Source organism: Artemia franciscana, chromosome 9, assembly GCF_032884065.1.
Source record: "Artemia franciscana chromosome 9, ASM3288406v1, whole genome shotgun sequence".
NCBI lineage: Eukaryota > Metazoa > Arthropoda > Branchiopoda > Anostraca > Artemiidae > Artemia > Artemia franciscana.
The window spans coordinates 5,091,397-5,119,017 of NC_088871.1; the positions used below are offsets into that span (position 1 = coordinate 5,091,397).

Consider the following 27,621-nt stretch of genomic DNA (forward strand, 5'->3'; position numbering starts at 1 on the left):
AGTAAATAAATATACAAGTTTTGCTTCAATCATTCATGTACGGTGAACCAAAATCAAAACCTGCAGTAATTTAAAAATATTCAAAAATTGCATAGAAAAAAACAGGTTTTTTTATCTGAATATAAGAAACAATTTTAAAACTTAGAAAGAACATAAATTATTACGTATAGAAGGGGTTTCGTTCCCTCCTCTATACATCGCTCTTTACGCTAAAGTACTTTTAGAAATTTCAAGTGCTTTTTATTCTGATTACACGGTCTTTGCGAATCAGGGGTCATTCTAAAGGAATCGGAACAAAATAAAACTTTAGTGTAGAGAGATATGTATTAACGAGGGGGAAAACCCCCACATATATGTTATAAAAATATACGAATATAGCAGTTCGTTACGTAAGTTTATTTTGTAAGTACGTATTCATGCAAAAAATTTTCCTCGGTTGAAAATTGTTCCCACAAATACCCCTCCCCTCTCCTCCTCAAGTAGAAGGGTGCTCCCTTCTACGTGTAAAATTTTTTCTGGAGAATCTGTGCCATGGAAAACTCTCCCATGGAGAATTCCTCCCGTGAAAACTCCCCCCACCTACGGATAATATAAACAATTTCAATCCGGTAAATATTTCCCCTCGATAACTCCTCTTAATATCTTCACACATATAATTGTGTTGGCAGAGAAAAAGTTAGACAAATAAAATAGAATTTTTTACAGGAATCCTGGCAAATTCCCCAAGTACAAAATATCCCTTGGCAAGTACATCCCCGGGTGTACTTGCTATAAAGTTAGCACTTATTTGATAAATAAGCTTGTATTAGTTTTTTCAAAGTTAGAAGTCGGTACTTTATTTTCTGCCAGCGAATCGACGGTTTTTCTACAGCTGATCTTGTTTTAAAGTGTCAAATGTGTCTTTGGTAAAGCATTATTTTTCTTTATTCTTTGAACATGAATTGAATAGTAACCAAAAGTCTAAAAAATGGAATTTTGGTACCAATAGCTACATCAAAAGAATTGCATTTTAATGCTGATTTTAAATATATAAGTTTCATCAAGTGTTAGTCTTACCCATCAAAAGTTACGAGCGTGAGAAAATTTGCGTTTTTTTAGAAAATCGGGGAAAACGCCCCTAAAAGTCATAGAATCTTAACGAAAATCACACCATCAGATTCAGCGTATCAGAAAACCCTACTGTAGAAGTTTCAAGCTCCTATCTACAAAAATGTGGAATTTCATATTTTTTGCCAGGTTTATTATGCGTGTTTATTTGTTTTTTTTTTCTTTTCCCCAGGGGTGATCGTATCGACCCAGTTGTCCTAGAATGTTGCGAGAGGGCTCATTCTAACGGAAATGAAAAGTTCTAGTGCCCTTTTTAAGTGACCAAAAAAATTGGAGGGCACCTAGGCCCCCTCCCACGCTAATTATTTTCCCAAAGTCAGCGGATCAAAATTCTGAGATAGCCATTTTATTCAGCGTAGTCAAAAAGCCTTATAACTATGTCCTTGGGGACGACTTACTCCCCCACAGTCCCCGTGGGAAGGGTTACAAGTTCAAAACTTTAACCAGTGCTTACATATAGTAATGGTTATTGGGAAGTGTACAGGCGTTTTCAGCAGGATTTTTTGGTTGGAGGCAGGGGTTGAGAAGAGGGGGATATGCTGGGGGAACTTTCCATCGAGGAATTTGTCATAGGGGAAGAAATTTTCCATGAAGGGACCGCAGGATTTACTAGCATTACTTAAAACAAAAACAATGAAAAAGTTTTTTTTTCATCTGGAAGTAAGCAGCAGCATTAAAACTTAAAACGAACAAAAATTATTACCCCTATGAGGGGCTCACCTCCTACTAATACCTAGCTCTTTAAGCTAAAGTATTTTTAGTAATGTCAACAATTTATTCTGCGGCTTTTGTGATTCAGGGGTCATTCTTAATGAATTGGGACAAAATTTAAGCTTTAGTGTAAAGAGCGAAGTATTGACGAGGGGGCGAACCCCCTCATATATGTAATAAAAACATAAAAAAAACAGAAGTTTCTTTACGTAAGTTAATTTATAAGTTACGTATATCTTTTACTTATAAAATGATTCGTAAAAAATTAAAAGTTCTAGTTGCCTTTTTAATTAACCAAAAATCGGAGGGCAACTAGGCGTCCTCCCCCACTCTTTTTTCAAAATCATTCGCTCAAAATTATAAGAAAGCTATTTAGCCAAAAAAAAAAATATATATACAAATTTTGTTTTAATTATTCCTCTGCGGAGAGCCAAAATTAAAACATGCATTGATTCAAAAACGTTCAGAAATTAAAGAAAAAAAACAAGTTTTTCAAATGTAAGTAAGGAGCGACATTAAAACTTAAAACGAACAGAAATTACTCCGTATATGAAAGGGGCTTTTCCTTCTCAACTCCCCGCTTTTTACGCTAAAGTTTTTTTACTGTTTTAAAATCTAGAGTTAAGAGAAAGAGTCAAACTTTAGCGTAAAGAGCGGGGCGTTGAGAAGGAAAAGCCCCTTTCATATACGGAGTAAATTTTGTTCGTTTTAAGTTACTTTCATTTAAAAAACATGTTTTTTTTATTTAATTTCACTTAAAAGGGAAATATATATTATAACTTATATATGAAACACCCATCTCATTGCTTTATACAAAAATCTATTCAATAAATTGAAAACAGAACGAATTAAAACGATGCATCTTACTAATAATGAAGAGGGTATGCTTTGCTCTTTCCAAGAAAACTTCATTGCAGTTAACATAACTTCATTGTCATTGTTTAACATAATCACCATCGAGCATTTGTTCCAATAGTAGCTTTTAAATAACAGAGAAACCAATAAGCCCTTGTTTTCTTATTTTGGTAATACAAAATAATTTACACAGAGTAAAAATTTATTTGTATGAGCTAAAAAATCCAAAATTGAACAATGATTTTCATGTTTTAACACTCTTTTTTTTATCGAGATGCAATCGACTGATAAACGATATTTTGAATATCTTCAGATTCTTAAGACTTCAGCTGACACACTACATGAGTGATGAGACTCTCTTTGGTAGTCAGAGGATCTAAGAGTAATATAGAATATGGACATAGTCGTCCTTATACTCTAAGATATAGCTCTTTGTTTCTTTTAAGATATCAAAGAAAACAAGGTCATCCATGAATTGACAGATCATAAGAAGACACTTTTCTGACATACAGCCTTCCTATTCCCCCTGCAAAATCCAAAGTTTTCAAAATTTGTTTCTTTGGCAATAGTGAAACAAAAACATTCTTTCTTACACTATGCAATAAGTAAGATAAAAAACTAGCTTTTTTACCGTCAACCAGCTTTAGTGACCTCAGTGCACCTCATAAGAAAAAAAAAACCTCTTATCAAGATGACGACCAAAGTCGTGACTTAGAGCCAAAAAAATAACTAATAAAAAACTCTTTTTATTTCTATAAAAAGGCTAGCTTCTTATCAGATTAAAAAATACAAGTCACCTAGAGGCGTCGTACCCTTTAACTCTTGTTAATTCTATGAAAGGATAGTGTCTTATCAGATTGAAAAATACTAGTGGTACAGAGCCTTTGTTTTTGAATCCAGACACCAGGTACAGTTCCTGTAGTCTTTAGGAACGCTTTCAAGCGAATGTATAAGATAAAGTGAGACCCATCCACCTCTAAAATGATTCTGTTACCAAAAATACTGGGCTTTATTAGCAGTGTCCCTCTGTCCTAATTCCTCACTTGTTTTAACTCCCATGACGTCATCTTAAGTCGAATCTCCCATATGTTATATTGACAATAATCCCTCTGTATCTTATATGATTTCAATAACCCCATGTAACATGATTACAAAAAGAAAAAAAAACCCTTAGCATTTGGTGTGATAATAAAAAAAGACAATTAATTATGGGAACTTTCAAACTTGGTGCTTGTTTACGTAAGCTATTACGATTATTTACAATTTATTCTGATTTTAAGTGCATATTTAGTGTCATGCACTTTATTTTATGTATTGTCTACCATATCTGAGAATAAATAAATATTAAAGAATAAAAATGAAACTTCAGTAAAACTAATAAACAAGGTAAAATTACTATACAAACAAATTGTAGCATTACTCGTACCTTTTATTTTCTTTTAAAAAGAACTAAAGTACAATAACAAAAATGGCCCAGTACGAAAAAGAACTATTTCAGGCTCAGCAATTAATTGCAACTTGATTAGAAATTGCAAAATTGTTGCCAAAATATGAAGGGGATACAGAGGTTGATCAATTCAATATCGAATTGGCTCAATTTGTCGTCATGACAAAAATTGATTTGAAGGTTTTGAGAAATATGTTAGTTTTAAGATTAAAAGGACAGGCATTGACATTTTTGAAACAAATCGAAAATACCACAGGCAGAGAGGCACCTAAGCAGTAAACTCAATAGGACTATAGAAATAAGCCTTTCAAAAAAGTTTCATTGGCACCAGTTCACTAAACAAATTGAAACAAGGAATAGTTACATTCGAACAAACAGAAAACATAAGAGTAAATTTACATAAAATTAGAATCTCAACAGAAACACGATATGCTCCGGGTGAAGGGGAATTATACAAAAAATAATACTAAGTACACTCCAGCAGGGACTCAACCCCAAATTGTACCGTTTATTGATTGCAAAAAGTATTGAAAATTTAGTATTGTCATGAAATAGACTAAATTGTCTTACAACACTAAAAATTGTCAATACATAGTGTAGAAAATGAAATCCCTAAAAAATTAAAGAGATCTTTCTTCGTGATTTTTCTCAAGAGAATCATTGCCAAAACCCATCCGAAATCAAAATCGAGCCCCAAAAACTCAAAAACTAGTACGTTTAGCCCCCAATAATCGTCCTGATTTTAGAGGGACGAGCAACCATTTGTCCTGGAGGGACGAACAAGGGTGGATACGCCGTGAGAGGTAGTCGAAGTAACATCTCCTTAACAAGAGGCTATTACCCAAAATCAAATCAAAATGTCCAACGTAATACGTCTCAGTATCGCGGGAGTACAAATCAACCTAGAAATGGTCGGAACACAAAATAGGTAAATATACCAGCCGATGGGAACAATATAATAATTCCAATTGGAACAATAACCAAGTAAACCAAAGTAGAACAAATGAACCCTCTACACGTAACAGCTGAGAATCACAAGGAAACAATACAAGCCTCCAAAACCAGTAGGACCCCATCCAAGAATCAATTTCTTGAAAAATTTGCCCTAAGTCATGTCACTGACATCCCATTAAAACAAAAATTAAAAGGAAATACTGAGGGAGTTCAAAGATGTTTTTTCACATCTTAAGATGATATAGGCCTTATTCCAATTAACAAACATGTAATACAGACTACAGGATTACCATTGGAAAAACAGCCTTATTGTATTCCATACAAGCATAAAGAATGGCTATTAAATAAAATCCCGGAGCTCGAAAGAAATGAAATAATAAGACCTAGCTTAAGTCCATCTTTTTCACCCGCGATTCTAGTCCCAAGGAAAAATAACAACCTTATGATGGTAGTAGATTATAGAGCCTTGAACAAACAAGTGGTTAGTAAAAATTTCCTCTTCCTAGAATAGATGAAATTCTAGATTCCATTTTAAATAAAAACTAAATGTTTACTTCCCTAGTTTTAACACATATCATGAAGTAAAAAAAGCTGAGGGTGATGAAAACTGCTTTCTCTACAACAGAATGTAGATCTTACGCATATTTAAGAGTTCCTTTTTGACTCAAAAGAAGTTCAAGCGCATTGTGTAGACCTTTATTTCACTTGTCAAGAGGTCTAAATAACATAATTCATTTTGTTTTGACGTAATTTGTATGGACAATAATTCAGAAGACCATTTAATCACCCTAGCCGAAGGGCTTGAAAAATACAGATAATAAAATTTGAAATTTAGACCATAAAAAGAAAATTTTCTTCACACAAAAATAAAATTTTTAGGAGTAGTTGCAAAACAAGGCCAAATATTATCAGACCCCAAAAAGGTAAAATCGGTCAAAATTTTAGACCCCCCCCCCCCCCGAACCATTGGATAATTAAGTGGAATTCTGGGATTAATGGGCTATTTTTGAAGATTCATACAAAATTACGCACAAGTAGTAAAGGTGCTAGCCAGCCTTACACGAGCAAACCCACAAAAAATTATTTGGTTGCTCAAAATTCCTTAGATTATCTGAAAAAAAGAATGTATTTCAGAACCCATCTTGTCATTACCACACTTCCAAACAGGACAATATGTTGTCACAACGGACGCCTTAACCAAGGGAATAGGGGCAACCCTCTTCCAAATAACAAATGGGGAAGAAAGGTTATAGCGTACGCATGTCGTACCCTAACCCCCGAACAAAAAGCAATTACTCAGCTATTCAACTTGAATTATTGTCAATAATTCACCACCTGTATAAATTTCGACACTATTTAGTGGAAAGAAAATATAAGCTACGTTCAGACCACAAAAGCCAGCTATATTTACAGACTTTTTAAAAAGCCGAAGGGCATACATGCACGCTGGATCCAATAAATCCATGATGTAGATTACGAATTTGAATTTGAAACACCCCCTGTGACTACCTGAGTGGATTTCCAGACGATACTCTCATAGAAGATGAAACTAAAGAAATTTATGTATTAAAGGCAAAAGAATCCAAAGACAGTCCACTTTAATGAATTAATATAATAATATGTCAAAGGAAAGACAAAATATCTGCTTCCCTAATAAATTACTTTTATAAGATGAAGAACTAACTAATTCTATGAAAACATTCGAAACTGAAATTGATAATTTCTATTATGATTTAGATGAGAAAATATTATAATACAGACAATGAAAATCAACCACCACAATCAAGATTAAGGGAGCTTAAGCCTTTCAACGTTAAACAAGGATATTTCGAAAAAATGACTACTCCCAGAAATAGAACCCCAATTGTACGAAAACATAAAGAAAGCGATTCATCTTCAAGTGAAAATTCAGAAAAACTAGACTATACAATTTCCCCCAAAACCAAATTATTTCCGGACAAAATCTCAGCCTCCCATCCTCAAAAACGATGACAAGATGACACGGTTATCCCCTACCACACCTATTGACAGACCCTTAACATTATATGATGAATTAAATAAAGCCATAGATACTCCTGGTGACCAAAGGTCAGAACACCCCAACCAGCCACAAATGGAAACATTGCGGGAAGCAATGGACCTAATAAATTATCCTATTAAAACCAGACTAAGTTCGTTTGCAACGAATCCTGAAACACGTGAAGAACAATACCACGAAATAACAGTATCAAAAGCCAAACCCAAGGATTGGGTATCCTGGAAGGAAAGTTTCTCCTGAAGACATGGCTTTCATAAAATGGAGGTATCCTAAGAAAACATTTGACTCATCCCCCAGTTCATAACAATATTTAATTCCCCCGTATCGAGAAATCAACAAGAAGAATTGATAAACAGGTCCACTACTTCCAAAGGAGAAATATTTTTTGATGGACAAGCAGGTTCAACACCAAAATCTCAGATGTCTTCCTCCAAAGAACTAAATACTAAATCGTTAAGCACGTGTTCTTCGGAAACTGACAGTGAACTAGACCAAGAAGATCTAAAGGACTCAAAGAGATCAAAACCACAATCCACGACAGCGCACGCAAAAGAAGTGAAATTAAAAGGTCAAAAATTTCCAAAGAAAAAGTATAAAAAATTCGACCTGATATCGATGGCAAAAACAATGTAAAAGGACCCCGAAGCAAAAGAAGAAAAAATACCACTAAATCAGGCATAGTAATAAAAAGCCTGAAACCTGATAAATTAGAATATTAACGAACAAACCATTTTACTTCTATCCGATAAGATTTTTTTTCAAGAGAACAATTTTAAAATTAATTCCACAATACACCTTGACTTACTTAACTTAATGCTCCTGCCAAAATGCTTCCGGCGTCGAGAGTGATGCTACATGGTGCCTCCATTTGGACCGGTCTCTTGCAAGGATGTGGACATCCTCCTGAATATTTGCCGTGACTAAGAAGGCACCTGTCGTGTCCTTCCATCTGGTTGGGGGACGACCTCTTGAGCGTTTCCCGCCGTGCAGCACGGGATCAAAGTCAAAAATCGCTCGTGCGGGAGATGTCCGTACCAGCGTAGTGTTCGTTGGGTGAGTTGGACTGAGAAGGGCGTTTGACCAGTTAATGCCAGGAGGTTCTCGTTGCTAACAAAATCGTGCCAACGTAGTTCTTCAATGCGGCGAAGGTGTTTTGTTTGAGCTATATTTATGGTGATAAGCACAGACCGAGTGGCTGGCCAAGTTTCGGCTCCGTAAAGAAGTACGGATCCTACCGAAGCATTGTATATGCGCATCTTGGTCCTACGGCTGATAGAAGGTTTCCTCCAAAGGGCACTTAGTCTTCCCACTACTGCCTAGGCTTTGGCAATTCGGTGCACTAGATCCTTAAGGATTGATCCGTCATTTGAGAGGATAGAGCAAAGGTATGTAAATTCCTCAACAATCTCAGCTGGTTTGTCACCGACCATTAGGACTGGGGGGACCGCGGTGAATTACGGGGTTTAACTAACATCACTTTTGTCTTCTGCCAATTAATCGACAGTCCCATCTTTAAGGCTACATCAGCAAGGATTTGCAGGGCTTCTGTGAGCTTCGACAGTGAATCGGAGACAAGAGCAAGGTCATCGGCATAGTCAGCTTCTGGAAGTACTCTATCACCGTAATGCAACCCAAACTGGAGGCGGTTTATGTTCCGAGTCATGATGTAGTCGATGACACAATTAAATAGTTCTGGGGCAGCAGCACAGCCCTGACATACTCCAGTATTGATTTCGAAAGATGAGCTGCGTCTGCCATTAGCTTGCACGCAGCTCTCAATCCCTTTGTGGAGCCACTCGAAAAGGTTGCAGTACTGTAGTCCCGTTGTTTTCAATATGAGCCAGAGTGATTGCCGGTCAACAGAATCGAAAGCAGCCTTGAAATCCACAAAGAAAATATATGCTTTTTGTTGAAATTCTCGAGTCTTTTGTATCAGCTGCCGCATTGTGAATATTTGCTCCACGGTGGACCTTGCTGGCACGAAGCCAGCCTGTTGGATTCTTCGTTGGCTTCTGAGAAAAGTGGTACAGCGGTCCAGGAGGGTCATGCCGAAGAGCTTCCTGGGCACAACGAGGAAAGTAATGCCACGATAGTTAGAGCAGATTCTGCGACTGCCTTTCCGTTTCCAGAGAGGCAGAATGATGCCCACTCGCCAGTCTTTTGGAATCCATTCTGTACGAAATACTATGGAAAACAGTACTTGGAGCCAGAGAAGGGTCGGTGCCTCACCATATTTCAGCAGTTTTGCAGGGATAGAACAGACTCCTGGGGATCGATTGTTTTTCATCCGTTTCAGAGAATTCAAGATTTCTGTAGAGGTGAAGGGGTGGTGCACACTTTCACACGGGGCCTCAGGGGTGTTGGATGCAACTTGAAGAAGGTCAGGGTCAGGCTGGCTAACATAGTCCAGGGTTAGAAGTGAAGAGAAGTGATCCTTCCAGGCGGACAGTTGAGCGCTCTCGTCAGTGATAATATTTCCATCATTAGATATGATAGGGCCTAGAGAGGATGGCTTTCAATCTGTAAGATTCCGAAGGCGTTTGTATAAAGCGCATGTGTCACCCTTTCTGGCGGCCTCCTCGAGATCAGCTGCCTTTTGTTGGTGAACAGCTTTCTGTCTCTGTGGAGGAATTTATTTCTTACGCCATTTAGACGTCTGTAGGTAACCATGTCCTTTGCTAGGCGTGCTTTGCGACGCTTTTCAATAATAGAGTTTCTAGAGTTTCCTGCGATATCCAGGACTTTTTTCTGGGTTTCAGTCGACCAATAGTACTTTTGGCCGAAAGCAATACGCCGTCCTTGAATAGTTGCCATGCTTCTTCAGATTCTGAAATTTGACAAAGACAGTCGAAACGGTTTGAGATGGAGACAGCATAGACCTGGCACGTGTTGGAGTTTGTGAGATTGTTCAGGTCTAATTTGAGAGGACGGTGGTCACTTTTCTGGGCTTTCAGGTGTAGTTTAAGGTTAGAAATGACAAGCCTGTGGTCGGTGTTTCCCAATTCTGCACATCTGTAAGTTCGGCAATTAGTTATAGAGGAACGCTACCGTCGGGACACGATTATATAGTCTAACATCTTTCTTGTTCGTCCGTCATTTCTATACCAGGTATATTTGTGAACTTCTTCCCTTTAAAAAGGGGTGTTGGTGATCACAAGATCGTGCATGTTGCACAGCTGAAGGAGCCTTAGCCCATTGTCGTTCAAGCAGTCGGGTGTTATAGGTCCTAGAACACTGTTCCAAACACCGTCTGTATCTCTGACAGTGCCGTTGAAGTCGCCAAAAAGGGTTAAAACATCATGAGGGGATACTTTTGCTAGGATGCTAGACAGCTGGACGTAAAAACGATCTTTCACCTCATCTGAGGCTTGGTTTGTTGGGGCGTAGCAGACAATGATGGTCCATTTTCCATGTTTGTGCTGGATTTGCGCTGTTAGTATCCTGTCTGAAATTTGCTCGTAAGAAAGGAGGCACCTCCTGGTACGAGAGTCTAGCACAAGTGCGACTCCATTAGTTTTGGTTCTCTTGTCACCCGACCATATTAGGTGATAGCCTTCATCGATGTCTTCAGAGTCGTTTCCTAAAAGGCGAGCTTCAGTTACGCCTGCTACAGCCACGCCAAAACGCTTGAGTTCTAGCACAAGCATTGACTTTGCTCCAGGGAAGTTAAGGGTCAGAACATTCCATGTGGCCAGGCGAAGACCACCTTGGTCAATAAGGTTCAAACAATGGTCAAATTTCGGTCCGGAGACATGCTGAAGTCTTGAAGCGTAAAAAAACAACGATCATCCAAGGCAATAACATCACTATTCGTTGCAATTAGGTTCGGATGAAGGGTCGCAAGCCCTACCGACCCTAGGCCTGAGACCTGACTAGGTAGAGTCTAACAATTGAGTATCCCTGGGGTGGGCTCCACCCACCTTGGGAGGTCAAGGCCACCCTTTACATGGAGCGTTTAGTTAGCGGATTCCCCCATATCCAGTGGTACGTGGTCAGCAGACTAAGTTTGCATAGCCACAAGAACAAACATTTATAGGCTGAATAATTACAAGCCAACTCAAGGAGGTGTCTGAACCTAGAAAGCTTGTGACAGGGAGTGTTGATGATGTAGACTGACAGTTTGTCATAGAGGATTGGAATTGTCGAAGTGTTGTTTTTTCACATGTCCATTTTTATGGACATGTTTTATGTTTTAATGTTTTATGAGACATAAGACATTTATTATCGAAATATTACGTCCAACATCTTGGTCACTATTTCTTTGTTGCAACCCAATGCATTAATAAACCCCCCTATCATAAAACAGAAACCATCCGGTAATATAGAAAACCACTCAAGAAGGGATCTTCAGCTTTTGAGCCTTGCGGCAGGGAACGTGGATGATTTTGATTGATAACTCGTCATAAAAGATTCGGATATCACAAATTTCGTCTAATTTCCCAGTTACTATTTTTTGTTGCAACCTAACCAGAATAATCCCCCCTCTTATCCTCCCAAATATATTCGGCTCTATTCAGTTTCTAATAATAAAGTAAAAATAACAAACGAAGACATACAGTAAAGAATGTAGTGATTAATTAACAGTAATCACTCAAATTTCTATTATCCTACAATTAACAAATTGTGACGTTATAAAAACTTGAAAAATCATCTTAAACCTTCGAAAACTGACAGCTGGGAGTTTTGGAGGTGTAGAGCTGGTGAATTTCTCATATGTTATATTTAAAAAAAATTAATATCATCAAAATTTCTTAGTCGTTATTTCTTCATTTCAACCTAACCAAATAACCACTGTTTAATCATTCCAAATCATGGCAAAGGTAATTATTAACACATATTTTATATCTATAATTCATGCTAAGGAGAATGTTATCTATTCTGCAGCCATATTAATACTAGACAAAAGTGATAGGGAAATGCTTGCCAAAACATAGTACCTTAATTATTACCAGAGAAAATTTATACCACATATTTAAATAAATATGGATTGAAATTGGAAAATACCCTCAAATATCAACCCTCTCGGGGAGAAGTAAAAGGCAACATTTCCATACAACTATTGCCATTAATGTGAATACAACTACTAGTACAACTACTGCTCCTACATTAGACTATTATGACTCCTCCTACTACTATAAAGGACATAAAGCTGAAAATTTCAAGAAATTTTTAGGCGAATTTTAACTAAATAAAAACACACTCCTTGCATACAGGTGGTCAAAAGGTAGTATCTCAAGAATACCTTAGGGTATTAGATTTTGAGTTTGAGGGAATGATTGGGCGGTTATAAATTGACGAAAGGCAATATATGCAAACTATTACTAATGCTACCTCTACCACTTTTACTTCTATTGTAACTAGTGCTGAGGCTAAGGGTATTAAGGTGACAATTTAAGGAAATATTGAGGGCAAATTTGACTCGAATTAAGATACACTAGGTGCATAGATGTTGTCAAAAGGGATTATCAGCAATATCTTATCTTAGGAACAGTCTAAATTATTAAATTCAAACTTCCGGTGCATGATAATAAGAAGTTTTAACAGAACCAAAGGCACTATGGTATCCTGATAGTGCTACTACTGTTACTATTACTCGTAATACAGCACCTACCATCACTAATACTCCATAAACTACCATTGTAACGGCTACCAGTACCAAGGCTAAGCATGGGAACATTAAAAGTTCAAAGAATATTAGAAGGAAATATATATATGAAATAAAAAATAATACTGTTTTCCATTTTTCAAAGTTATAATCATAACAAAATAATGTGTAAAACGTACTTAATTTTCAGTCAATCTAAAATGACACAATATGCTAGAGCTTAGACGGTATAAAGGGATTGGAAACAACTCTACGTCTGTTATGTTGTGTTATAGTTCTGTTTATAGTAAGCTTGAAATATTCATTGTAATTTTGGCTGGTTTCAGGATGTGTTTATTCATCTATTTAGGTATCTTTTGTATTTTTCTTAGAAGTGAAATTTTATTTAAATTTGTTTCTGCTTTGAAATTTATTTATTGACTGGTAATAATTTTTAGTTCCTTAACTTCTAATTGTCCATATGACTTTTTTCCCATCTTTGGAGAAACTTTCTTTTCGGACAAAGTTTATACTGTTGTTTTTTTTTTTTCAAATTATTATGATAGGTTAATATTATGAATAATTTTTCATATTATCATCAATTTTAAAACGAGAATACCAGTGGTGTCTTGGATTTGAACTTCAAGCCTCTCTCAGCATTAACTTCTATCTAATACCGTTGGTCATTCCCGTAGCAATAAAAATATGTTCTATTGACAACTTCGATCCGCAAAGTGTCATTTCATTTGGTTCATCGTCTCGCTTAACATTCCCTTAAAGATAAAACATATGTGATATCCTCAGCCATTCCTGACACCATTGGCGTCATTTGGTTGTGGGGATGGGGGACCATGCCCCCCGATTTCCAGAAAGGGCACAATTTCAACCGCGTAATTTCTTTGTTTATTCGTCCTTGTTCTATCTTTTTCTCTTTTTTTTTTACCGTATTTCAACTGTGAATTATTATGAAGTAGTAAATTCAAGATTTTTGACGGTTATTGCATTTCCCGAAAGTATCCTGTTTTTACCGCTCTCCCTAATTAGTTTACGGTCACCCTTTTGGCAGGGATTTGTAAAGTTCTTTCTGGGCTCGGAGTCATTGAAGTCCCTCCAGTGATTAAAGAATCCCGTCAGTCGGCACATTTACGTGTAGGATAACATCTGGAAAAGAGGGTATCCAGACGAGGGTGTCATTCCGGTTTTGAATTTAGTTTCTTGTTATCCTTCATCAAATAAAGAACCTCGAAACTGTGTTGAGTTGTGTTCAAGTTCAAATTTGATTATTTCATCTGGTTAATCCGGTGCAAGTGGTGCAAAAAAAGAAAAGAATAGCCCAAAGGAAAGCAGAAGAATCAAAGATACAAAGAAGATTGGCTTCGTTTTTCAAACCGACTGTAAGTAAATCTACCACATTTTAAATTTTGTTTTGTCGACCAATCTTACTGAACGAGCCAGAACAAGAGCTACGAGCTCATGTGGCACTTGTAATGAGTAGGCAGTAAAACAAAGTAGATGATTCCATCACAAACTCAAGATCCCATACATCAAGTTTGACTGGAATAGAAATATACCGTATCCAGTCTCTTAACTACTAATATTTCACAAGTTTCCTGTTGGGCGCTCCACTGGGGCACTCCATGCTACACAACCCCTGTTTAACTGACCCATCATGCAACTCACCCAAACTTAACTGAACCCTTATGCAACTCAACCTTCTTGCCACTCAATCCTTCTTTAATTGTCTAATATATGCAAAAAAAGAAAAATATAGATCTACAGTGAAGGCTTATTGTTCCCAGCCACTTTATTTTATAACAGTATACAATAGACCCTAGAGGCCAATTTAATCTAAAAGTACGAAATGTATTGTAACAATACCCTTGGCATAAAATGGAAATCTTCGGGGAAAATATACATTCAGTAGCAAGCACGGTTATTTTTATTTTTCTGGAAGTATCTAGAGATTCCAACTATTTTTATCCTAAATGTAGTTGCTTAAAACATTCAAAACTTTGATATAAATTGATTGTAATGAAAGATAAAGATTATTTTCCAACAAAAGCAAAACAACTTCAGTCTTTGTTTTCCGTAAGTCAAAATCGTCAAGATTATTGATAACTGTAAAGCCCTGTTACAGAATATAACCAGAAAATTGTTTTTTCTTCGTTATATGCAGGATTGAAAAAAACCTACCAGGTCCTTTTCCAAATTTCTAAAACTGGGTGTAATTGTTAGGTTGATTTTATGTGGAATAAATTACTTTTAAGTGACTTCAAAAGTCAAACTAAAAGAGCTTAGCGAACCAGCTATAAAATTTGAGTTTTCATGTGTCCTTTGGCAAATTCTTGCCCAAGATCTAAGTGTAAAGTTCATAGTTTGAAATAAGAAAAAAACATATTGAGCCATGATTTAGATTAAGGGGGTTACCCAAATGGGTAATGTAGGTTATAAATTGCGAACAAAACAAAAAGCAAAATTTGGAAGTTCTAATCAACGCTAGTTCAAACTTATTCTTTGGTCTTGTGCTTGGTTGTGTTACATAGGGCTTGATTTGGGTGGGGTTGGAATGCACGAAGGATCATTTAAAAAATGATTCAGTTACACACACACACCTTTCGGTTCTTAGCAATATCAGAGAAGCAATAAAAATATTGCATAAAATTGACTAAGGAAACTTATTAGGGAAGAATTAGAACTCGTATTATAGCTTGAATAGTGGAGAAATTTTTATCTGACGCACACTTTACAGTTTCTACTCTATTGCCTCTTCTCTTGCTAGTGTAAGAAAAATATATTTATAAATATTGTATAAAACTGACTAAGGAAAACTAAATGAGAAGAAATAAAACTAGTATGAATATGTAGATTTACGAGTGTCGATCTTTCCCTACACTTTCTTTTCAGTTTTTGTTAATGAAATGCGGGTTTATAATGTTTGTATTTGTTACTCTGCTTCTTGCTAATGTAAAAAAATAAAATTCAAATCTCACCTCAAACTGACTGGGGGAAATTAATCGCGGAGAACTAAAATTACTATTTTAAGGCAGATAGTGCATTTGTTTCGAACTGAACGGCTAGTTTTTGCTGTTTCTGTAAGGCTACTCGGCGTGTCTCCAGTTGGCAATAGGAGAATACCCTAAATGCTTGTAGGATACCTACATAGAAGAAACAGAACAAGGGTGACCTTGTCTCTTAGGGTTTAGAATAAAAAATGGGGCACCCTCACCTGGGCCCATAAATACAGGTGGGAGAGAAAGAAGGCCCCTCAAATGTACACTCAACAGAGCCCACCGGCATGTCCTTATGTTCTGCGAGTTACAAACCTTTTCCCGGTAATGGGTTAAATTGTATGGTGACATAGAACACCATCATGGGCGGATCCTCTACAGGAAGACAACTGCCACAGGCCATAGGATCCAGATCTATGAACAACGGCCTCTGCAAAGGGCTGCCTCGAGCCTTTTGGGATACCTGTAAGACTGGGGGCCTTACGACAGGCTCTTACGACTGGGGAGACCAGCCCAACTTCGCCACAGCCCAGGTTCACCATTTGCGTTTTACTTGCAATCCATCCACGGAGAAAATCCCATAATCTAGCGTTTGAACTGCCATCTAGTAGCGAAAGTTTAAGTAGATTAAGAAGCAAGTTAAAACACGTTTTGTAAATTCTATGTGGTAAGTTGTTTTTTGGTGCTTTAAAACTAGATTTTGTCCTGATGGAAAATGGAAAAAGTCAATTCTTAACATAAAGGTATGAGAGGACTCATTATCTCAACGTGATCATCTGCAACTTAGCAACAATGATGGGTGCATATTTGACGCCATCTATGGTAATAATTGATCAGCAATTTTTTTACTCAAAAGACGGAGCAAGCCCACGTTCGCCATCAAAAACCACAATCCTGGTTCGCCACTCTTAGGAATGGCGAACCAGGGCCTGGCGAACCTGGACGGTCAAATTCTCACAATAAACCGACTAAGTCTATCTTCTTTTTTTTACCTAACCGGGAAGTAAATGTTGTGACTTTTGTTCAAATGACCTTTCTTCTTCTTATACTTTTTGACCAAAGGTCGGTACTATCAACCCCGAGAAAAAAAACAATAGTTGATATTCCTGAATCAGCTTCAGATGACGATTCCTCCTCCCTCGGCAGCTGTTTTCCCAAACATATTTTAAGTTTTGGGCTGCTATGGTGGTTGTGACGGAAGTACCAAACATGAAAAAAAAACTGATCGTTCCAAGTTGTGCTTTTCCTTTCGTTCAATGTGTGGGACTGTAATTCCTCAATCGAATATTTTCAAGAATTTCGATTTCAATGGTGTTTTATTTCCATTTGACATACTTTTTGAGGTGTTTCTGGCTTCTTTTGAAATTCTCAAAAATGTGTCTCAATAACGACAATTTTAAAATCAAATAATAGCTATTATTTTGTATCAGCATTCATTCGGAAATATTTAATACGGTTCTTACAGCATACATTTTAAGATTACATTGAAAATAAGTCGTGTTTCACTCTTTACTAAGCTGTAGCTAGGGCTGCACTGATGATTAGAGAAACACTAACCACCAGTATTCTGCTCAAACCTATCTGTTTATAAAACCAGACGTGATTCATGCACCAAGGATATTCCTTAGATATGTAAAAACGCGATTCTTCACTTTTCTGTGAGCAAGGAGACAAAAGAAAATAGCGTTTCTTCTCAATCATTTACCAAATTTGTTCAAACAAGAGATTCGTTGTTTCTTTCTCTTGCTTCCTCTATGGGATATAAAGCCAAAATTCAACCTAGATTAAACTGTTTACATATCACATTAGGAGAAAATCATCACAATTTCAAAGGAAAGGGTAGTTAGATGATGGCTTATAAAAATAATGCTGCTGAATGTCTGAAAATTTTACACACACAAAAATATGTATATATATATATATATATATATATATATATATATATATATATATATATATATATATATATATATATATACCCTAGTTCTTCCTTGTTTGACTGCACTAGACAAACAAGGGAGTATCTCATGTAATTCAGCCTGGATTTCTCTCCCTTAGTTCTCGGGAAATCAAATAGTCTGGTGGGAAAAAAGAAAAATTTAATCATTCAGCTTACTTTTTTCAGGTAAAATAGTGCGAAAAACTAAGCCAGTTAAAGAAAGGAAAAAGGGTGCTGTGGATCCTGAACTGGTTCAAGCAGCTGTCATTGAAGTGTTAGTAAAAAAAACAAAAAACGCTTACATCAGCGAAAAAGTATGGAATACCAAGGGGAACTCTAAGGGGATATGTTACAAAAGCTGAGAAACAGAACATGGAAATTGAGCTTCTACCTCTCTCATTTTTTTCCCCAGCTTACGTCACAAGAAAAATCTTCACAGAAGAACAGGAAAATGCCCTTGCTAGGAACTTGAAACTTGTTTGCCAGATGCATTATGGCTTAACGCCGCTTGAAGTGCGGCAACTTGCCCACAGATACGCTCTCGCGAAAGAAATTGCTATTCCAGAGTCATGGTCTTGCAACGAAAATCAAAATGCCGCCGGGGAAGACTGGTATCGGGGTTTCATGGCACGACACTCGCACCTAGCTGTCAGAGCGCCTGAAGCAACAAGTCTTGGCCGTGCAACTGCTTTCAATCGTGTGACAGTTGGAAATTTTTTTGAGAAACTTGGTGAAGTGTAGAGGCGCCACAGATTTACTGCCCAAAATATTTGGAATGTTGATGAAACTGGACTATCAACTGTCCACAAGCCGGGAAAAATTGTTGCAGTAAAAGGACAGAGACAGGTTGGCAAGGTTACTTCTGCAGAAAGAGGACAGAATGTTACTATGTGTGTTTGTGTCAGTGCCATGGGTAATAGCATCCCTCCGATGCTCATTTTCCCTCGCAAGAAATGCCCTGAAATTCTGCTGAAAGGAGTGCCACCAGGTACCATTGCTCATGGCTCAGAAACGGCATCGGGTTGGATGTGCAATGAACTCTTTCTTGTTTGGATGAACCATTTTATCAGTCAGGCAAGACCAAGCAAAGCTAATCCTGTGCTTCTAATTCTTGACAATCACATTAGTCGTTACAGTAGTGAATTGCTTGAGTTAGCGAAAGAGAATGGAGTTGTCATGCTGACAGTGCCTCCACACACAACGCATAAGTTGCAACCACTTGACAGGTCAGTTATGTATCCTTTGAAGGCATTCTACAACAGGGAATCTGCGACTTTTATGGCACAGCACAAATGCAAGACTATTTCCATGTACAATGTATCCGAGCTTTGCAGAAAGGCGTATCCCAAAGCACTGACTCCAGAAAACATAATAAGCGGTTTTTGCGGCACTGGGATTTTCCCTTTCGATCCCAATGTTTTCAAAGATCACGAGTATCTCAGCTCATATGTCTCTGATCGACCACATCCTTTGGACCAGGATGTCTTAGTACCTCCATCACCAGTTTCTGGTTCCCGTAAAGATGATGCGGCTAGCCAGTTTACTGACTGTGACAACACTACCCAATCTCTATTGGGCTTACCTTCAGATGTAGACCTATTGGCTGACAAAAGCTTCTCTGAACTAGTTGACATCTCTCCATTCCCAAAAGGTTCTCCGAGAAAACAAATCAGACGTGCAATGAAAAAAAAATCCACCGAAATCTTGACTGACACCCGAGTGAAGGAAAGAATCCGTCAGGAAGAAGAACTGAAAGCTGACAGGAAGAAGAAGAAAGAACAGAAAAAGGGCCAGGGAAAGGAGAATGCAAAGAAAGCCAAATTACAAGAAGCAAGCAAGCAACTATTTCTTGAGAGTGAGAGCGAATCCGATCATGTTGAGATGGAGTTTGATGATGATAGTGACAACAGTCTGAATCTAAGAGAAAATGAAGAGGATTTGGGAAGCAGGCCAATAGAATTGGATGACTTTATCTTAGTTGGTCTTGCAGGTAAAAAGAGTGGCAAGCATTTTTATGCTGCGAAAGTTTTAAAGGAATATCCAGATGAGCTTGGTGTTAAATTCTTGAAGTCTGTAGAAATGAGCAAGTTCGTGCTGACTGAAGAGGAATCTTGCGTCTTGAAGTCCGAGGTTGTAACCAGATTAGGAAAACCCTCAATATCAGGTGGAACTTCAAGACTTGCTGAACGGCTGAAGTTTGGTGTGAACCTTTCAGTATACAAGATGGGTTAAGTGAATTATGCTATACCTAATTCCTTTTGTAGCTGCGGGACAAATAAATATCTGAAATAACTATACATAAACATCTATTCTAACGCTACATTTAGAGCAATAGATGCTTTAATAACCATGATGCAAGATGGTGGCGAACGTGGGCTAATGTGTGGCGAACGTGAACCAGGTTGGCCCAGGTTAGCCATCTTTGGAGAATCTCACTGTGGCTCCTTTTTTCGCTGCATCGAAAAATATTGACTGCTGGGGATTTTTTTCCTAGATACCCCATAGATAAGCCTATATTCCAGGACTTTCAGAATTATTTTAAGTCGAAAACTGTGGTTACAATAAATAAAGAACGAAAAAAGTGGCGAATGTGGGCCGGTCTCCCTACTCCTCTTATTCCCGTATTTTCAAGTATTTTAAATAGAATTTTGTGATTTAAAGTGTCGAAAGCTTTCTTAATGTCTAAAAACAATGTAGCTGCTAAGCAATCATCATCTAAAGCATCATTAATGAAAATATGTGTTGCGGCGACGGCATCTTCTGTCGATCTATCTTTTAAAAAACGAAACTGAAACTTCGAAAAAAAATTTATCATTTCCGGAAAGTCTATACTTCATTATTTTTTCAAAAACTTTAGCCAGTGGAGAAAGGAGTGCAATAGGACGGTAATTATTGGGATCTGGAGCCTCACATTTTTTAAATATAGGGATTATTTTAGCCTTTTTCAGAAGATCAGGGAAGACGCCATTTTTTATGCCAGTATTTATAACATGTGCAAGAGGTTCATATATTACTCCTGATATCTTCTTTAAAAGATTTCTGAATGATTGTGAAAATTCGAACTGGACTTATTAAGAGTTTCAGAAAATTATATCCGAGGGGTAGGAAACATGAAATTAGGGGATATAGAATTTTTCCCTCGGGTAGGAAAAATGGGGTCCATAGACAGGGAGTAGGGATAATGATGAATAGAGAAGCTGCTAAGTCTTGTTTAGGCTGGGAAGATATTAGTAATTGAATGCTAATTGCTCATTTTAATACTAAAAAGTTCAGGGTATCAGTTACAGTAGTATATATCCCTGTAGAACCAACTTACAGAGATACTAGTGACTCAGACGGGTTTTACTTACAATTACAGGAGGAAATAGAAAGGGTCCCGGTAGAAATATAATGTTTTTATTAGGAGATTTTAAAGCCCAGGTCAGTAAAAATAGGCATAGGTATTATCCTAGTCTAGGTAAATTTGGTGTGAAAAAAAAAACAATAATGGCTACAGACTTTTGTAATTTTGTAAGTATGACAATCTAATTATAACCAATACGGTGTCTGGTTATAAAATGGCCAATAAGTATGCTCTAAGCCACGCTGTGGAACTATATTTCTATGTATTTTTGGTTTTTCACAATAATCGCGAATTTATTCAACTTTATAGGATCCATTTTCTAGAATGAATGCTCACCAGTTTTATCCAACAGGTCATACTTTATAAGGGTTGTAAGTTTCACTACCGTTATTTGAAACAATTCAATTGTGTTATTTGGTAGGTAACCTTTATCAAAAATACCCTTGCTTTTATTAATTCTGACAAAACAACCAACATTGAATTTGTTTATGGATGGTTTTTGAACTTCAAATCATGAAATAAATTAGAGTACAGCTTGTTTTAATTTTCTTTTTTACTGTCTTCTATGGATTTTATTTTGATGCACCGGTGATGAGAATTGTTATAATTGCCAACAAAAGAGGTCAGTACATCTAACCAACGTTTTGTGTTGCTATTAATAAAGTATTTCCATAATTTCTCTTTGATTGTTCTATTGAACCCTTCAATAGTTTGAGCTTTCTATTCACTTTTAGATGAGAGCCAAAGAATTTTATTACTCTTAAAAAGTACTTGAAAGCTTTTTATAATAAAGTCTTTACCTTTATCTTTTTGTAATTTTGTAGGTTTTCTATTTTTTAAATAAATTCTTAAAAGCATTAATAATTTCCTTGCCCTTTTTATCAAACAGTTCGTGGTAACAAACTGTAATAAGGAACCACCGGGCTCAATAGTAATCGAAACTTTTAAAAATAGAACTTTAATATCAATATATACAGAACGTGAACAGATTTTCCTGCTGATTTTAAATATATAGAGTTCACCAAGTTTAGTCCCAATTATCGAAAGTTATGAGCTTGAGAAAATGTTGCCTCAATTTCAAAAAAGGGAAAACACCCCCATAAATGTCATAGAACCTTATTGAAAATCACACAATCAGAGGACCTTAGTGTAGAGGTTTCGACCTCCTATCTGCAAAAATGTGGAATTATGTATTTTCCGCAAATAAACACAGATGCGTGTTTATTTGTCTAATTCTAAAGCATCTTGTCTCACCACCTATCAAATTTCACTTGAATCTAAGCATTTTTCAATATATACCCCCCCCCCCCCAGACCGTGGTCAGATGTGGTTCGGACAGTAAAATATGTCATCTCGGGCATATGCTTACCTTACATTTCAAGTCTTATTTAAATCGCTGCGCTCATTTGACCTCTATGCGAGCTACACAATTTCCGGAACCCTTAATGTGACCGTGTACAACTTGAAAAAATAAAAGTGACATCTTTGTAATCTCCGGTTCCCGTCCATCTAGTTCGACTGGAATCAGAGCGTATACTATCTAATCCCGAAACTAAAAGTATTTCACGAGTTTCCTGGTGGGCACCTCCATCCTCCCTCTCCCCTCAAATATCGGATCAGATTTGGAATTGACATGGAACATCTGAGACAATATTTCTTTCAACTTGCCAAGATTCATTCAAATCCAAACACCAGTTTAAAAGTTATGCATGCCACTAGTTTCTGGACTCCCCCTTCCTCCACTCTCTCGACGATGCTTGGATCGGGGAGGTGAATAGTTCCAACCTAATCATTTGGGGTTCCCAATATGCCTGCCAATTTTCATGTGATAGCTTTAGTGAAAGTGCCCGAACTAACAAAACCTGGACAGACCGTCGGACGGACAGAAATTATGATCGCTATATGACACTTGGACGAAGGGCAAGTGCCATAATAAAAGAATACTCAGTGACCTATTCTTTGATACTTCGAATAAATATCCCATGTGAGTGAAATCTAATAATTTACAAGAGGACACATCCAAGTGGCAAATTTTGTCGAGTATTTAGAAAACTAGAAATATAACTATCGGTGAAGTGCTGGTAAAAAGTATGGACATCATTATTAATTTGTTTTCAATTTAAACTTGATTACTCCGTAGGATAGTGATGGTGAAACTTCAAGGGACAACTCATTGACAACCAAAGTTTTACCGACAACCGAGCAGACCCTGGACATGAGAAATATTTCTGAGGAGACAAATATGCACGAACCACAAATGGAAAAAATGGCTAAGGTACCGATTTGTCTATGAACCTGTATGATAACCCCTGACAACCAGCCTTGACTTACAATCCTGCCACTACCATAGGAAATTTCAAACAAAAATTTAACAGATGCCATTTCCTGGCATATTCATGACTCAAATATTCGAAGGAACAGGACATGGTGTTCTGTTTCAATTGCCAGCATTTCAGTGGATCTTCACTAGGATCAGGTGAAAGGTACGGAGCTTGGGCATTCATTGACGCAGGATTTAGAGAGTGGAAAGATATTTCTGAATTAATGCAGCAGCACGAAAATAGCGATCGACACAGAGCATGTGCCATTTCTTTGACTCAGGTTAAAGCTATTGAGACGGAGACGGCCGAATCTGTTGCGTCACGCCTCTCCTAAGAACGCAAAAGAAAAAATACTAGAGAATAGACAGTACGTAAAAGCTCTACAAAAAAAATATAGCACCACTTTAACGGCAAGATCTTGCGTTTTGTGGCCATTATGAAGGGGAGTCTATTGCTAATCAAGGGAATTTCATAGAGACAGTACATCTTTTAACGGAAATCAACCTGTATTTGATCAAAAACTCTCGTAAGCCCTATGGCCAATACATATCAAACAAACACCAAAACAACTACATCGAGGTCATAGAAAATGAAATCAAAACTTCTGTCGAAAAAGAAGTCAGAGAAGCAACATATTTTGCCGTTCTTGCTGACGAGATAAAAGACCTATCTCAAAAAGAACAACTCTCGATCTTAGTGCACTACGTTAATGACCTCAAAATCAAAGAAAGGGCCATTGGTTGCTACCAAATGCGCAGGGCCAGTGTAATAAGTGGACACTTTTTACGAATACAGGCCCATCTCCAGGAAAAACCACCACAAGAGGTGTACACACAATGTCATTTCCGTAGATTTAACCTTGTCATTGGCGATTGTATACAAAAAATACAAAGAATTTCATCAGTATTTTCAGTTTTGCAAACAGTTTACAATTTTGTCTCCAACAGCAACACTTGATACCAGTTGTTTGTCGAAGCCCAGAAGACTGGCAATGTGCCTGTGCTAATGCTTGAAAGGACAGTAGTGACACATTGGTTTTACTGGTATACTTCAGTGGCTTAGATGCTGGTTAGATATAACTGTATACTCGCAGTTCTGTCAGTAGTTCAAGAATCTTCTGATAGAGTGGCAGCAGCAGAAGCTACGGGCCTAAAGAACCAGCTAGAGTCATTTCCCTTCATTTTCAGTTTAGCTGTCATTCACAAAGTTCTTGCACGTGATAAATCCTCTTTCTAAACAGCTAAATGCAGCAGATCTGTTCATCTCAGACGCTTGCACTTTAATCAGTGCAACAAAGAACGAACTGAAAAAAACACGTGATGACGAGTATTTTCGTGTCCTATATGGCAAGTTAGAAAGATAGCCATTAATGTCGGAGATTATTAGTTGGAAACAAGTGCTCTCTCTTCAGCCAAACCTGCTAAACCAAAATGAGTTCAGAAGATATCCGGAAGAGTAAGAGACTATTTGACGACAACAACAATTGGAAAGTACAACATTGACACCGAAAGCACAACAACGGAACACAAAACGTGGAGAGGGTTTTACGAGGTTTTGGAGTGCTAAATGAGTTTGAAGAGCTTTTACTGTCCAGCTGACAGTTCTAGAAACCACACGTCGCCTTAACCCCTAATCCAAAGATTTTATGGACTCAGATTTACTTCTTGTGATTGCTACATACTTCGATCAGGCAGGAATCGCTACTATGCAGCTGAAGTTTCAAGCTTTAATATTTCGTGCATTTGTGTCAGAGCTTCCACAGAAACCTGCAAACAGTTTAGATGTCTTTGAAAGCATCGGAGGATTGACAGAAGCTTCTTAAGGTTGTCAAGGTAGTACTCACACTCCCGCTCGCGATGTGCTCAAATGAGCGTTTTTTCTCTATGTTGACGCTTGTGAAGGACTTCCTCTGGACAACGATGGAAAACGAGTGACTTTTGCATTTGCTTCTTATATTCTCTGAGGAATCTGCAGTGAAGGAGCTCGATTCTGAGGAGCTTGTTGACGACTTCATAAAAATGAAACAAAGGAGATATACATTTTTGAAGTAACAGTATGTAAGTTTCTGATTTATATAGTAAATATTCTGTTTTGGTACTTTATTTGGTCTCTAAGTAAGCTGCAAAATGCGTACCCCAAAGGTATTACAGTACCTAAATGCTTGTTCGAAAATTTAAAGGCTAAATTTTCAAGGCTGGAAGGGGGCTCAAAATCGAAGTTTTCCCCCATCCCCCAACGTTTTCTGAAACGGTGTCACCGCCTTTCGCAATTGTAAATTTGTACTGCTTAGAGCCCTTTTTCCTATTGGTGGTTGAATCATCCCCAAAGTCATATGCACTAGACCCTTCTGATATTTCCAGTAAAATGGGGATTTAAAATTCTTATCGAATTTTCAAGAGGTTTTGGGGGCCCCTGGTAGCTTTAAAATTAAGGGGTGTTTTTGAACTTTAAAATTGTAAAAACTTTCAACTTCCAATATAGGAAGCACACCCCAAACTTTTTTTGCTCTTCCATTCAAAACCATGTTGCTTTGAGAAATAAATGAAGACAAAAATTTTCTTTTTCTACAGACAAATTTAAAGCATTGGACTTAAATAAGGTCACAAATTCACGCAGTACTATAGTATAAGATTGTGTGCATTTTCATAAATAAACTGTTGAGGTTGACTAAATTTATATTCCTTATACTATGCTATTAAATAGTTAGGTACCAAGATGTTTTTGTTTTTAAACATTAAAGGATAAAAGACCAACCTCTTCAGGATAGTTTTCTGAGAAATTACTGGGAAAATCCATCTGCTTCAATTTTGTAATTGCTGAAGCACGTTCGCTGGCCGTGGAAAATGGAATAAGAAGCTCGAAGAGAATAATTCCCAAAGAATAAATATCATCCTCAAAAACATATTCGCATCCAGCTAACTGCAAAAGCACAGAAATTTGACAAAATGGAGAAAAAATGACGAAATATAGAACTAAAAATTTACAGATTTCCTTCTATTTGTTTGAAAGGCAAAGATTCTAGCAGCAACAACAGAAAGTCAAACTAGTAGATTAGAAAACAGAGCCTGTAAAAAATTATTCCGTTAGATTACAAATTCAATTAAATTTATTACGTATTTACAGCATATTAGATGGCATTGGCAGGTTTGAAAATAAGGGTGATGTTCAAACGTTACTACAGATTATAATCCCTTACCCTCATCTTAAGGCTTTTAAAAATATGTCGTTGTCGGATGATTTCCTAAGAAAGTATTAAAAAAAGAGTCAAAACTTGAAAGAGAGTAAGAAAACAAAGTAATATTTATAAATCTTAACGATTCAAACAGAAGGATGAATTTGCAAATTCTAGAGATCAACTAGATTTTTTTTAGCTGTGAGAACGGGATCTGTTAAAATTCAAAAATTTTGAAAAAAGCTGAAATTCTTTTAGTGCGAAAACTATGCTTGAAATATAAAAAGCTATGCATAAAAATGTCAAATTTGAGAAAGATGAGATTTAAAGATGAGATTCCGTTTGAAATTATTTTATTTTCAAAACCATAAGATCTAACAACTGAGGAACATTGAAAAAATTTCAAATTCTTGAAAGGCAAAGAATTAAACACCTGAAATTAAAAAAATTAAGAGTCTTAATTCTAAAATATCGAGGATTTTGACATATGATGGTTTTGACCTGTCGAATTGGGAAATTGAATGTGTGAAGAATATTATATAGTGACATATGATAAGTTTTGGAAGTGTAAAGGGTCTAGGTCGTAAAACTGACGAATCTAAAAGACTTTGGAATAGACCAATCAATATGCATTTCTATATCAAAATTATATTTTATAATCAAAATTATATCAAATTTTTTTATGCATTTGTGCTGCCCCAGCCTTACTAGCTTTGCTCTCTGGTGGGGCATAATATCGTTTTTGAATATTTTTAATTTGAATTAATAAATATTGATTGATCTTGATTGATAATAAAAATTTCTAATGGGCGGTTTATAAGAAAAAAGTCCGTTTATTAGAAAGGACACAGAATTTTGATGGTTCAAGTTAGATGCTCGTAGTTCCTTGCACTATCTTTGCTGAATAGTATATATTCAATAATCTGTATTTGTGCCTGTCTTAGTTCCTCCTACTGGGTCGAGATGCCTTATTCGTATTATGTGACTGTGTTTATTGAATTCGGCTCATATATTTTCTCATTTTATGATTTTGGCATAGCTTGCGCTGCTTTTGGTGGATTAATTTATTGTTTTATGATTTTTCTTTCGTGGAGATTGGGCTTTGATTACATTATAAGTTTAAACTATTCTGTTTTCCGTTC

At 36.9% G+C, this 27,621-nt stretch overlaps 2 protein-coding genes across 5 annotated transcripts in view; both read right to left on the reverse strand.

Moving 5' to 3' along the window:
• Nucleotides 1-27,621, reverse strand: part of LOC136030924 (uncharacterized) — a 307,594-nt gene that overhangs the window by 208,948 nt on the left and 71,025 nt on the right. The gene's annotated exons all lie outside the window — the stretch shown is intronic.
• The window catches only part of LOC136030925 (eukaryotic translation initiation factor 2-alpha kinase-like), a 103,502-nt gene that overhangs the window by 4,716 nt on the left and 71,165 nt on the right, over nt 1-27,621 (reverse strand). For 3 of the 4 annotated variants that reach the window (XM_065710031.1, XM_065710029.1, XM_065710030.1), the window contains one exon: nt 26,062-26,226. The exons of the other annotated variant lie outside the window; for it this stretch is intronic. In XM_065710031.1, coding sequence (XP_065566103.1) covers nt 26,062-26,226 — 165 coding nt within the window. The remainder of the gene's footprint in view (nt 1-26,061; nt 26,227-27,621) is intronic. 4 annotated transcript variants of the gene reach the window in all.